This window comes from Phycodurus eques, chromosome 16 (assembly GCF_024500275.1).
Source record: "Phycodurus eques isolate BA_2022a chromosome 16, UOR_Pequ_1.1, whole genome shotgun sequence".
Classification (NCBI taxonomy): domain Eukaryota; kingdom Metazoa; phylum Chordata; class Actinopteri; order Syngnathiformes; family Syngnathidae; genus Phycodurus; species Phycodurus eques.
In genome coordinates, this window is record NC_084540.1 from 22,949,146 (window position 1) to 22,963,246 (window position 14,101).

At 47.5% G+C, this 14,101-nt stretch overlaps 1 protein-coding gene across 1 annotated transcript; it reads right to left on the reverse strand.

Moving 5' to 3' along the window:
• Nucleotides 1-770: 770 nt before the first annotated feature.
• Nucleotides 771-13,839, reverse strand: LOC133414892 (heparan sulfate glucosamine 3-O-sulfotransferase 6-like). Its single transcript, XM_061700595.1, has 2 exons — nucleotides 13,493-13,839; nucleotides 771-1,458 (listed from the first exon to the last, which is right to left on the reverse strand). Exons 1-2 carry the CDS (start codon nucleotides 13,837-13,839, stop codon nucleotides 840-842), a joined length of 966 nt encoding a protein of 321 aa, XP_061556579.1. The 3' UTR covers nucleotides 771-839.
• Nucleotides 13,840-14,101: the final 262 nt, after the last annotated feature.

A 14,101-nucleotide genomic window follows, 5' to 3' on the forward strand; every position in this document is an offset into this window, starting at 1 on the left:
AAAAAAAAAAAAAAAAGTCATCCCTCTCAGGCCCAATTGTGTACTTTAGGCTACCTCAAATTCGATTTTTAAGAAACAAGAAACAAGAAACGACTCATAGGCGGTCACCAGCACACCCCCCGCAGCCTCGTGCTGACCTGTTAGCTTGGGTTTCGGGAGCTTTGCTGAAACAGTTGCAATATCCAGCTGTGGTAAACAAAAACAAAGAACGCCCATCCCTTGTTTTGCGTTTGCTAACAAGCGGGCATAAGACGAGCAAACGGAAGCAGAGCGAAGGGACCTCGGGCAGACGCAACGCGGAATTAGCAACATTTCTGCTCAAGTCGTTATCACCTCTTTGTGACTTTGTAATTGATGGAATATTCCAAAAAGTCAAATTTAGTGTTCTAATAACACTATTAGAACAAGTCATGCTACCGATGTAGCAGTCGTGGCTAACGGGGCCTCGTTTATAGTGCTAATGCTAGCTTAGTATTGCAAGCGCTGCTATTTTGTTGAAGCTGGACGGCGTTCTCGTCACAACTGCGCACTTTCATAATCGCATGCAGCTATGAAATTATTATGGCCATGTTTTCGAGTCACGCTCGTGCGTGTCCGTGAGGAGCGAGGCTTTGGTCAGTGACTCGAGGGGGGCTGCGTTTCCTTTTAAGATGACAACATTTCCCTTAAAGTGTCTCGTGGTTGCTTGGGACTTGAGGGAAATAGGGAGGCTTTTCCTTGTTGTGTCCTCTAGACGGGCCAGTCCTGAAGGAGGTCCACTCAGAGGATGTCATATCCTCACGTCCGGTTCCTGAGACAAAGTCAGAGTCAGGCTTTTTTGTCTGGCCTATCCTCTCCCGTCAGTCCCATCCGAAGTCTTGTCCGCTCAACTGATAGAAGCGTCGGTTGTAAGGTCTGTAGAAGTCTCTCAGTTTCTGCAAGACCCCGGTGGGAATCCGTGGATGCGGTCTTCCCTTTGACTTCCCCAAACAGTGAGGCCTGCTGCTACCCTCGGGTTTCTTCAAGCAGGGAAACCCTTTGGTCTGATTGAAGTAGAAGTGCTTCTCGGAAACAACTCTCTTCAGGCCCAGGAAGTCCTGAACCCGACCCATCTCCCCGGCGGGATCTGACACCAACCGCTCACCGCAAACAAAAAGAAAATGTGACAAGGGGAAGTACCGAAGCCAGTTCTCCAGATGTTTGGCGTAGAGGCCGATGCGAACGGCGCTCCACGACGTGTCGATCGTTCCCGCCGAGGCGTTCCTCAGGGCCAGGCTCTGGAATGAGGGAAGCCCCGGGTTCTTGGAGAGAGTCTGCGTGTAGTCAGACACGGCTCGGGTCACGGGATCCCGGACCACCACGATGAGCTTGGTTTGGCAGTTCAAAGTGCAGACGCGACTCGGCGCCTCCTTGGTGACGAAGTAGCTGGGGGTCTTCTCCATGGTGATCTGACCGTCCAGGGTCCGAGGCATCAAGTTCCTGGAACAAAACAAAGTAGCGTTACGGTCTTTTCCGATGCGTGAAGGAATTCGGTCTTTTAATTGAGTAACTACTTTGAGAGTGTTATGGAACACGGTCTCTCTGCGTCCTGGGTGCGTCAACACCCACACTTTTCCCGCTGTCATCCATGTTTGACCCCTTCGCCACCTTGTTCAAATGGCTGCCAACTCCCAACCCCTCCACTTTTGCATAAGGGGGTCACACCTCTGGAGAATGTGCCCGCTACAACACCCACATTTCTTCAGGCACAAGGGTTCAGCACCAACATTTTTTTGGCCGTTCCACCTCCCGATCAGCATCTTTTTTGGAACAGTTGGGATTTTTGAAAAGGTTACCGTACGCGTCCTCACACGTTTTCCCGGGAAGGGTTCGACGCCCACACTTTTCCCGCCGTTAACGTCGCCGACATCTGCTTTCCAAGTAGTCAGCAACTCCGAAATGTTACGGTACAACCTCCCTCGCAAACGCAGCCTCAGTCTCATCCAGCAACCACTCTTACATTGAGATTTGTGGGGGTCTACCGTGAGTCTTGAACCTACTCTGATCGAAAATGTAGTCCTCACGGACAGGGAAAGTGTCTCCCCAACAAAGCCCGTTGAACCCATCATAATTAGCACCATCTAAGACACACCAGCCACAGGCTACATAGCAAGAATGCAACAATCGTCTCCCTCTGTCTCTGTTAAATCCCAATGGAAATGTTACGTATAGCACACAGACACAACAAATCATCCATGCATCCATTTTCTATACCGCTCACCCCGTTTAGGCTTGCGGCGGGAAGGTGTGGGAAGGGGTTTGGCAACTGCAGCCTGTCCCGGCTGACTCGGGACAAAAGGAAGACGAGACCCTAGAGTGGTCGCCACTCAATCCCAATTTTGAATTGAGCCTGTGTCAGCCACACCAAAGTCAAATACTGTATGTACTTACGATACGGCCCACGCTAGTCTTACTGCTTTGAATGCGAGTCCGCGTCTCTGACGTCAATTCTGGTGTATATTCGTCTTCTGTTCGTCTCACGTTCTTCTTCCCTTAACTGTGTCTTTGTTTAGGCTACTGCTCAGTAAGGATTAAGTGTGGCAAAAAGACACACACACAAAAGAGCACTCGCTAAAGGTTCGCTAGTCTCGTCAGATCTGCTAACGCACCACGCGCATGGTGACCGATCCACATCCATGTTTTGTCCAACTTTAGAGGTCATCCTTCCTGAAAATTGTGGTCAGTTTGAATTGTACAACTTTTTGGGTGGACTACATTCCAAAATTCTCATTTGGGATTCATTCGAGAACTTCACAACTGAAATAACTTTATGTAGAAAATGCATCAACAAAGAACAACAAAATTGGTCCTGGTCATGCTGCACGTCAGCAGGTCACTTGTTGCCAGGCAGAGTTCATAGGGCTCAATCTTAACTTGCCATCATCCAATGAAAAAAAAGGCAATTGTTACTAGGCAAAGTCCGGGATCCGAGGCATCGGGGTCCTGGAAGACCCACCTTGTTGCTAGGCAGAATTTGCGGAGTGCCAAAATGTGTGCCCAAAAGGCCAATCATTAAAAAAAATGCCCACTTGTTGCCAGGTAGAGATCACGGTCGCTCAGTCAGAACTCTCTTTTTGTGTTGGTTAATCATTTGGTCCACTGCGGAAAATGGACTGAGTTTGTTTAAAAAGGACTCGGACTAAAGTGCCCTCAAAGCCAGTCGGTGGCAGCAAAAACAATCATCCAACTAAAATTCCACATTCTGTTCTTGAGCTATCGCCCTTTACATTTTTATCACAGCCTCAAACCAAAATGACAGACACAAGTTGATTGCCGTCTACTCCCGTGCAAACCTACGCGTCTGGCAAATGTTTCAGACGCTGCCTGTAGCGCTGCTACAGAAATGTTGAAAGGGAAAATGGGGGAGTGGTAGTCATGGTTACGATAATAACAGGAAGTCACAACAAGCAGTACCGTGATGATCCGTCAACAAAACATGTCACTTGTCAGTCAATGACCACAGCTTGAAAATTCTTGTCCTTGGTGGTCAATTCTGAGTTTATTAATTTATTCATGTCATTGGATTGCCGCCCCCCCCCCTCTCCCCCCTCCCCTCCTGTATTTAAAGTCGGTCTTTGGTCTCTACTCTAGCTTGCGGCTACCTTTGCCTGGCCGGGTGGAACACACACACGCTTCATTAGAGCACACCACTTCAAAAAAGGGAACATCAAGAGATAACCTAAACACGTCACTGCACATGGAAGCACCCCAAAATTCGCTCTGATTAAAGCTGCATGGAGTCTTGTGCTCGTGTGCTGGTGTGTGCGAGGTTCTCAACTCCCAAGGCACACCAGGACCCTCGCTCCCCCGTGGGTCCTGATGAGTCAAAACCACAAAGACTCATGAAGCACTTAACGGCAATTTCCTACAGATTTCCAGCCTCCCCTCTGTTCTTCCTGCGAGAACAAGAAAGCGGGGACCTTTCAGCACCCATCCCAATCTCCTTCCAGCCCAAACGTGCGCAGAAAGCCCCCCGCGGCATGGCCAACTGCTGAGATCAGCTCGTCTTCTGAACACATGGGGTGCAACGATGAAAGATGCGTACGTCGGCTGAGGTACTGAGAAGCGTCTGGACGATCGGGGCGAGAGTTCATGTTTAAACATCTCACCAAAGTTGTATCCCCTCGCCTCTTCAGACATTGTGCGACACGTCCCCGGGTGCCAACGCTCTCGCACACAGGCGTTTGATTTTAGCCAGGGCTGTGAAATTGTTGGTTCCGTGTTTATTACGTGTAACGTGGTTCCCCCCCAATGAGCCGGCCGGGATTCATTGATGTGTCAGCGCTCGACACAGACGGACCGTGTGAGGCTGAGCTGCCGAGGATTTCACACGCAAATTGTTTTTGAATGAATGCTCTGCGCTTCGTTTTCCCGACACGTCCTCTGGAGCGCTGCTGGAAAAATGGAGCTTTCATGTGGCTTGCGTTAAAATAAATGACGAAAGAAGAAGCTGCTGTGTAAAAAGAGCGTGCCACAATTGGTTTAGAATCGGAGTTTAGCTTGAAGTGTCAATAGCGAGACGCCGTTCACTCGTGTTGATGATGGATAGAGGTCTATTTCGATTTCAATTGTTCCAGCTATATAGTTTGTGGTAAAATACCTTAAAGACAGAGAAGTTGGCAACGGTGTCATTTACGTACAATTCAATTACAATATATAGGAAACAGATCAAGAATGTCAACAATTATTTGAAACAACAAGGGATTAAGTATAGAGCCTTGAGGGACTCCGCACCAAATGGACGCTTGGTAGATGCATACCATATTTCCTGTAGTCGTCCACAGAAAGGACCAGGTATCACTTAGGGGTAAGGTGTGTGTTTTTTGTTTTTTTTTTAAAGTTGCAGGGAGCTTTATTTGTACTATTGAAGTTTGACAACAATATTTGAACAATATTATATACATGAACAATGATGCTTGGATCATACATAATTCCCTTCACCTTGACTCAGGCCCTTAAATGATTTATCTTGGTCTTATTTTTCTTTTTTAAATCGCAAAAACCTGACATTTGAACAAGGGAGTGTAGACTTTTTATAGCCACTGAATAATGAATGTCAATAGATATAGTAATATATATATATATATATATATATATATATATATATAAATAGCTAATGTCGAGTCAAACTGGAGTTTAAAATAAAACAAAAGGACTATTATCGTTGAAAATGCAAGAACATATGCAGCCTGGACAGAAATAATGTTGAAGGCACGTAGCTCGGCGGAACATACTAGAAACAGACGCACACAACACTGTGGCGTGTTGCAACCGTAATTACAGTTCCCACTCATGGGAAAAACAAGGAGGAGACTTTATGTTATAATAATATTGAAAAAGAAGCCAAAAAATGCAGACACCACTGAGACGCCAAATGCTAATTACAATAACCATGCAGAAGGATTTATTTGTTTTCAAAGGGTGATTAATTGCGTCATGGCGTCGATTAGGGCGGAGGCCGCCGTTTCAGCAAAATACCGCACGTGAAACATTATGATGCGTGGACAGTCGGTTACGTACAGTGGTGCCTTGAGATACGAATTTCGTTTGTCCCGAGACCATGTTGGGAACTCAAAAACTCATCTCAAACCATCTGTTCTCATTCAAATGAATGGAAATACCATGAATCCGTTCCAGCCAGTCTAACCTTTTCAAAATCACAGCTAAACTAATAGATCTCACCACAAGGTGGCGCTTCAAGACAAATTGCCAAATGACCCGAGCGATAACAAGCGTTGGCCTTAGGAGGAGGAGAAGTGATATGAAAAAAAAAAAGGATAAATAAATCCGAGCTTTTGCGACTATTTTGCCAACTGTAACTACAATTGTAATCATGGACATTTCCAAAAGCAACTGTCATCTTTCGTCCAGTCATGTAATGGATGACAATTGCATACGTCGAGTATGTCAACGACATCATCTCATTACATGTCATCGGTTACTCCCCGACACCGGTAAGGATAATGCGTAACAGTTTATGGAGTCCGTCAAGAGAAAATGAGTATTCAAGACAGTTGTTATTCCAGGTGGGATAACAAGCAGGTAGTCTCGCTGAGTCAAGGATGAATCGTTAAAGAAGGTTAAAAAAAAAAAAAGAGAATCCGTCTCTTGAGTCGCCCCGAGTAGTCACATATTGATCTAAAGTTGACTTCGAGTCATTTGAATCCCAAACTATTCCGATGTTCTCTATGATGAGATAGCGTTCATTGATTACTAGCCAAGTAGAGGAGCTGCAAATGTCCCTTCGCCGCCTGTCTGTCCCCACTTTATCTGTGTCGAATCAATATGTCTGTCTCGATATGACACATAGTTGCCGGGATGCAGATGAGGAACGAGAAAAGGCGTCTCCTCCTCGTCTGTATGAGATTTGTCCTCGGGCGAAGTGTCACTTAGGTAATGGACCACAAGTTGTCCATCCGTTGTCTTCATGACTATTTAATGAATGCCGTCGGCCTCATCTCATCGCGTCTCATTATTATCGCACAATCGATGAAAGACATTTTGCCGTCAGAAATTTGCTCCCGTGTGTCGGCTCGGGAGATAAACTCGATTAGTTGCATGATTCATTTCTTGTGTATGGTTGTCACGCATGTCAATCACCTCCTGTTATGCTCGCGATATCGACGTCTATGTATCCATTTTCAATCGTACCGTTTGGATCAGCGGCGGGCCAAGTAGAGAGCCCAGCGAGCGTTGACATGATCAAGATTCTTGAAATATTTGTCGCAGCGATTGCGCCGGTTTCAAGAAACTCTTGAAACGCTCTTGCGGGCTCACTATTTGGCAAATAGGAGCTTACTCTCCGTTAATAGCAATTTACAGCCTCTCCGTAATTTAGAAATCCCTCGTCGTAGTATAGTACGTGCAGTAAACTCGAGGAAGAAGGAACTCGCAGTCGCTCGCGTGTAAATGCGCAGCGGCAGTAAATCAGCGGCCCGACGACGGAAAGCGCTGCCGACTCGCCGCGTTAGTCTGGAACTCCCCGCTGCGGGGAGGATGTTGTACTTTTCCTGCCTGCAGCGATACGACGCTGATTACACTCGTGATACTCCGAGGCAGTCTGGAGCTCCAGATTAAATGCAGACCCCGCAAACGTGGATGCGGCGACGAGACTTCCTGCCCGAAAACATGATGGCTTCCCTCCTGGTGCGCTAGAACAAAAGGCGTCCTTGTGCAGGAAGTTGAGCCGAAAAATATTCTCAAATGCAATTATAATTTCATTTTCTTGAAAGAAAAACACATCAACAATACAGCAGGTTATTAAGTTAGCCAAATGGACCTTTTGGACTTGGAGAATACCTTCTGCTTTTGCCAAGCTTACAGAATGGCTCAGGAGGGGGCGGAAAATAAGAAGGGTAAAGAAAAGTGCACCAACTTTCAATGGCGAAAGTGAACCGATTGCTGTGATTGTAATCCGCTGTTGACTGAGCGACACGAGTGGACTTCTACTGACGTGACTGCGCACAAGCGATCCTGCCTCGTGCCGGCCAGGTGGTTTGGCTCGGGCAGGCTGAGGAAGTCGTGGCTGAGCTCCACGTGACAAGCCAACCTACAGATTTCAAGCATACTGTGAACACTTTCTATTTGCTTTTTCACTCCCCCGGTGGAATAACAATGCGGTAATAGAGGTACAGGAGGTGGCCTCAACAGGAGGTGAATGGCCATGTTCTTCCGCACGGATGTCATCATGTTTTATGTGCCCGATAATTATGGCCTTCAGCAGGATACTGCTGAAGGCCTTTGGATGTGTGTCAATTCATCCTTCCTCATTGTTCAGGTTTACATTAAGTCATTTCATATCAAGGTTGTCTTTTATTGGTATGTTATAAATATTCACGTGTGCTCTTTTTTTTTGTTTGTTTTTTTAATTCCTGTACATGAATGTATATTCATCTCCAGTAAAAAAAAAAAAAAAAAGATTTGTCATCTGCTGTCACTCTGTTGATGGCGAATATAAGCAGGTAACATACACAATGACAAAATAAAATGTCGTGGATCTCCAAGAATACAGTGGCGTTCCGCAAGGATCTGTTCTCTTAACATCGATCATTTTGTCTTTCGACAGGAACACGTTTGCTGGAGTGAGTAAATCCTCTTTCCGTGAAATGAACGGACCGTGTGCCACCCTTTCCCAAATTGAAGATTAAACATGTATTGACATTATACAGGACAGTGCAACAAATAAATGATTATTATTGTTCCAAATGATAAAACCTTAAGAGCTTTTCTTATTCTTATGACAGGTGGTCAAATAGATGTGTTAACAACTTCAAATGAACGATAAAGGACACCACAGACACCCGCAAAACTAAACTAAAACAAAACAACTGCCGACGAAATGAAGGGTACGATTAGACAATAATAATCATTCGCTACGGTTTGGAAAGGTTTCATGAACAGAAGATGACATTTTAAAATTTGCTTATGGTTGTTTTCAGTATGAAATATTGACAATTATAAAAACTACTGGCCTGATGCTCCCTTTTCAAAAGGGACCAAAACAAATGTTGGGGTGTCATGTAAATGGCAAATGGTCCCAAAAGAACCAATGCATGCCTGAAACCAATTGTGGTCACAGAGCTCCAGTATATTTGTGGAATGTTGTGCCCCAGAGAGGAACCAAATTGCAAATTTGAGCTCAACTGGTACCAAACACACACAAAAAAAAGCAGTGGCTAAATCCCCCCCAGACAAAAAAAAAAAAAAAAAACAACCTCAATAAATAAATAGAAATAGAAAGCAGAATTTACAGCATCCACTGCACAGCACCTTCTCCAGGCAGAGGAGCAGATACCTTATTCTCGCAGATGAAAAAAGTATCGATCTATCTATTGTATCGCTATCTACAAGTGTACATATTGACAGTATCTATCCATCTATCTATCTATCTATGACGCTGGGTTGTTCCCAGTTCAGTCGAAAGCTTCTATAGTACAAATGTGAAGCCGCTCGTCTTCTTTGTGCCGTGCTTTACCGCTCGACCCGACTTAACTTCCAGTAATTCATTGCTTCCATCCTGGTTCTTTCCGCGAGGTTTTCCTCACTAGCTCATGATACCAAACGAGGGTGACACAGCTCAACTCTTCGCAAGAACAAGAACAGCAACTCTCGGTTTATTACAATATCCTCCATATGGTGTAAGAGTTTGGCCATTTTTGTTTTTTTTATCCGCTTTATAAGCACCGCATGAAGTTCCGACCGCAGCCGAAACGTTGCCGCTGTTAAAAAATGCATTTCAACACTTGCAAGTCTGTTACTCCAATCAGCCAGCTTCACTAATGGCCTGGAGGCCGGCATTCGGCGAGGTGTTCAAAATATCCCCCTGGCTTCCAAACGTGTTGACCCTGGCGCTATAAAAAAATAAACAACAAAAAAAAGTTGCCATTTTAATAGTGAGAGGTTAACAGTGAGTTGAAAATACCTTGAAGAGATTTCGGTCCAAAATTTAAGGGGCTCGTAATGGATGCAAAACCGCTTTTGAAAATGACAAATTTGAATTGTTGCGAAAACTGGCAACGGCTCGGCTAAGATAGAAACTCAACTGGTCTCAGCAAGAAATCACAGCAAATCGCCGCAATTCTAATCAAATGACAAATATATTTATCGGTGTGTCGAGAAGGGGCGGGCAAACCTCCGTGTCCGACGGACACATTCGATTTTTAAAAGACGCAGAGGTTCAAATAGAAGTTGCTTAAAGGCACACTGACGCTAGTTTCGTTATCCCGCCTATGGCGTTTTGCACTGTCTGTTAGCATTAGGCTAACCGACTTTGGTAAGACAAAAAAGGTTTTCGTGCTTTGGTTCAATACACAATGTAAAATTCTGTTTGTTTTATCTTTAGTTTTCCAGCAAACGTAAAATGGGGAGTGGCAACAATGAATGTAAAACAGTATTATAGAGGACCCGGCATTCATATTTCATATGGCCCAACTAATTTCATCATACAAAAAATCCAAACGAAAGCGACACACGTGATTCCTGAGAGCGGAATCGATCTCCATGCGGATTTGAATCGATCTCTGTGAAGAAGACATTTGTCACTTTCGTCAGCGCTGACATCGCCGCTTGCCCTCAAAGCACTCGCAGCGGGATTTTGGGAGCAAAGCCATCAAAACGTGATCGGCATCGAGACGGACGATTGGCGAGCTTTCAAAAACATCAATGACGAAGTGAAATATTACGGAGACGGACGGCATTTGCGGTATTGATAATTCTGCATCTTTGACTGCAACTATGACTCACTCTTCTAATGTTTAGTTGATCTAAAACTGCTTTTTTTTTTGGGGGGGGGGGGGGGGGGGGGGGAACTAGGGTTAAAAACAAAAATCGAAATCTCAGTATGTACCACTGTTGTTTGGGTTGTCTTTTCGACACCAAACGTAGTTTTTTTTTTGAGTTTAAGTTTAAAGATGACAATTTTTGACAGTGACTTGGAAAAAGGTGGGCTGAATAACACGGAGCCACATGCTGCTTCACCAAGTCAAAAAACATTGCTGACTTTTTTTCAGTCCCCCTCGCTCCACACATACTGTACGACTCTCCTTTTCCATGACTTGCTGTTATTTGCGTGTTTCCTCAAACCACCCCAAAATACTTTTGATTTGAACATTTTCCCTTGAACTCATCAACCTAAATGGCAAGTCACGACAAAGTGGAACAGTTTTGAAAAATCCCGCCCACCCGCAACATAAGCGACTGAGTGCGTTTGAACCGAATCGCGACATCAAACCCAAGAGATAATCAGAGCCTCTGTGCCATGGAAACTTTGGGATCACTTCACAAAGTCGCGTTCAAGTAAATATAACACAAAGAAAACTTAACAATATTACGATGCTGAAGAAATGTAAAAATAGCTTGAAGAAGCTTTCAGGTCGTCTGAGAGAGGAAAAGACTTTTTGATCACGGTGGAGTCTGTCAAGCGTTTCCGGTATGTTGTCAACACGCCGCAGACTTAAATTCGATCACGTCCACATATGCGCGAAAGATGAACCGAGACGGACGCGGCGACGACAAAGCTTGTTCGGCCTCGGCGGCGGCGGCGGCGGCGGCGGCCTGCCGTCTATACTGAGGGTCGTTCAAGTATAAATCGAGGTTTAGCATTTACTGCGGTTGCCGTTTGCGACTGCGCCGCGGAACACCGAGCGCCGTTTCGAATATTTTCACCCTCTCGTGTATCCGAGGACGCTACCGGAAATATGAGACGCGCCTTTCAGGAGGCAACGGTGCAAACAACCAAATCTGCTCGTGCGCCCTAAAACCGTGGAATAGTCCATTGCACGAGAAGGGGGCGGGCAATCGAAATGATCGTGAAAGATGAAGCGTTTGGATGGATTTTAAGCACGGGAATTAAGAATTCAACAATAAAAAAGTGTCGTGAAGCAAAGACAAGTTATACCGTTTGAAATGGACTTTGCAACGCTTGAACATCTGATAGAGACCTCGTATTGGGTGTCAACAGACTGCGCAGGCCTCCCTCCCTTATATTGCGGTCGGCGAGTGTGCGCTTCGCCGCGCGGAGTTTGCGTGTTCTCCCCGTGCCTGCGTGGCTTTTCTCCGGGCGCTCCGCTTTCCTCCCGCCTCCCCAAAACACGCACACGGGGTTAATTGAAGACTCTAAATTGCCCGTAGGTTTGAATGCGTGCGCGAACGGTCGTTTGCGTCTACGTGCGCTGCGATCGGCTGGCGACCGGTTCGGGGTGTAGCCCCGCCTCTCGCCCGAAAATAGCCGGGATAGGCTCCGGCACGCCCGCGACGACTCGCGAGGGTTAAGCGGTACAGAGGATGGGATGGACGGATCATCAGATGACACGAAGCGCTTCAACGAGACGAAAGGTCAAAAGTTTTTCAGGGCCCGTCAAACACGGCGGCCTGGAATAAAGCGCGCGTGTGTGTTTACAGATGCGACACACTGAGCTGGCTCTTTGAGAGGAGGACTCGCTTGTTCCGCCTGCATGGCTCGCATCCCCGTCGCACTCGACACGCACGGCCGCTACGCTTCACGACTTCCGGCGACTTCCCTTTGGGTCGCTGCAGACGACGGGCGACGAACAGATGACGCGGTTCCCGGAGTCGCCGACGAACGCCACGTAAAAAGCAACAACTGCAGCCGTGCGGCGAGTAAAAATTGCTCACAGCGCATTTCGTGATTGCAGATGCGTAAACAAATGCTTTTTTTTGGCTATCCAAAGTCTTTTCTCAGCCTCGTTTATAGTTTGAGGAGTCGCAAAAGCAAAAACAAATATGAGCGTCAGAGTCACTTCAAGCTCGCTTTCTCTGCTTTTCGGGCAGAAACTTCGATTTGTGTGAAAACGACCTACGTTCTACTGCGGATGACTAAATCCGCCGGTTCAACGAGGGCCGGCGACCTGTCCGCATCGCGGCTCGACGGAAGACCACATTGCCCGGCGGTCGGTCGGCCAGCGGGCCGGGGCGTATCCCGCCTCGCGATAAAAATCGGACGGACGGAAGACCTTCCAACGGACGCCGGGAGGAGAGAGCGGAACGACGAGACGAGTGAGAAACAGGTTGCGAATGTGGCAGAAAAAAAACGACCGGCCGGCGGTCGAAATGCGTTCCCACGTGTGACGGAACGCTCTGCGGAAGGGAAGCAACAAGGAAAGACAGAAATCGCACCCGATTTCTTCGACACCTCGTCTTCCTTGGCACTTTTCTGCAGGCTTTCCGAGATGATTATCGCGACGCGTATTTCTCGCACCGTCTCCGACAACGTCTGGAGATGATCTCCGCCACCGCCTGCTGCTGAATCGCAACGTAGAAGCAAGTGTGCCGGTTAATCGCGGGGCACATATTGACCGAGAACCCTTCACATTTGCAATCGGGTCTTCAATGGACCTACCGTGCCTGTTCTGGGGATTCGGGAGTAACGGTGTATAATAACAGCCACTGAGCAGGAAAGGGTTGCTACTTGTCCGGTAGCGCAGTTACTTTTTTTTTTTTGCCAATTGTGCAAAACGATGCATGTACGCGGTTTAAAGTGACGAGCGGCGCGATCGTCTGGGACGATGTCGATTGTGCAAATGTCGCAGGTACTCCTCGGCGAGTGTGCAAACGGTGAAGTGCTCCCGAGGCGCACGATGATGACGATGCTGATGACGACGAGGAGTTGAAACGTCAGCGTGATCGGGCCCCGAGATGCCACTCAAAGGTTTGTGGCGAGGATGATCACAACTCGACCCGAAATCCTGCATCCTTCACTTTTTTAGCCAATACAATTGGGCTGTCGAAATAAGGTGACGCAACTGTTTTCGCCTGTTTCGAAGCTTTGATCCGCTTTCATGCGCTGAGATGAAATGTCACGTCGTTCGCTTGTGTATTTGCTGTCCGAATCTGAATCGAGGCGGACTGAAGAACGAGTGGAAGCGCGGAATATTTCAAGTTCTCGGCAGAAGGTCGCAAACGAGCGTTTGCATACTTTTCTTGCATTCTGCTTCGGAAAACCAAATAGGAGTCGTACCTGTACCACTCGAGTCCTCTGCCGTAGAACCTGTCGAAGAAGTGCGGTTCGGCTCCCACGGCTCGGACGTCCGGGTGGATGCGGAGGAACTCGAGCAAGGCGCGGGTCCCTCCCTTCTTCACGCCGATGATGATGGCCCGCGGGAAGCGTTTCCTGCCGCAGGCGTCGGACGCGGCCACGGCGCGCTCCTCCGGGAGGCTGCGCGGCTGCACGCCCCGCGCCTCGGCGCCCCCGAGCCGCTCGCCGTCCGAGCGGCAGTAGAAGAAGTAGGGCACGATGAGGAGCGCGGCGAGGAAGGGCAGCGCCTTGGCCGAGTCCAACCTGACTCCGCGTGCGCTCCATCCCATGAGTGGCGTCCGCGGCTCCTCCTCACATCGCTCGCGTGACGCGCCGAGATGAGACGAGGCGAAGTGCGCCAGGCGAGCGCAACGTCGCTCACGCGTCAGCCGCGTTTCGCTCTGCGCCGCCTTTTTGCCAGTCTCCACCTTCCCGACGCACACGGAGGCGGCGCCCTCCTCGACGTCACTCGACTCCTTGACTTGGAAAGTTCAAGGGCAAAGTCTTACTGCCAATGCTGCTCGCTTCCAACAACAAGTAAGTCTCCCAATC

Coding starts and splice junctions, on each gene's coding strand:
- LOC133414892 (XM_061700595.1), bottom strand. CDS start 13,839: ATGGGATGGAGCGCACGCGGAGTCAGGTTGGACTCGGCCAAGGCGCTG. Junction 1,459..13,492: donor AGAGGACTCGAGTGGTACAG/GTACGACTCCTA, acceptor GTTTTGTTCCAG/GAACTTGATGCCTCGGACCC.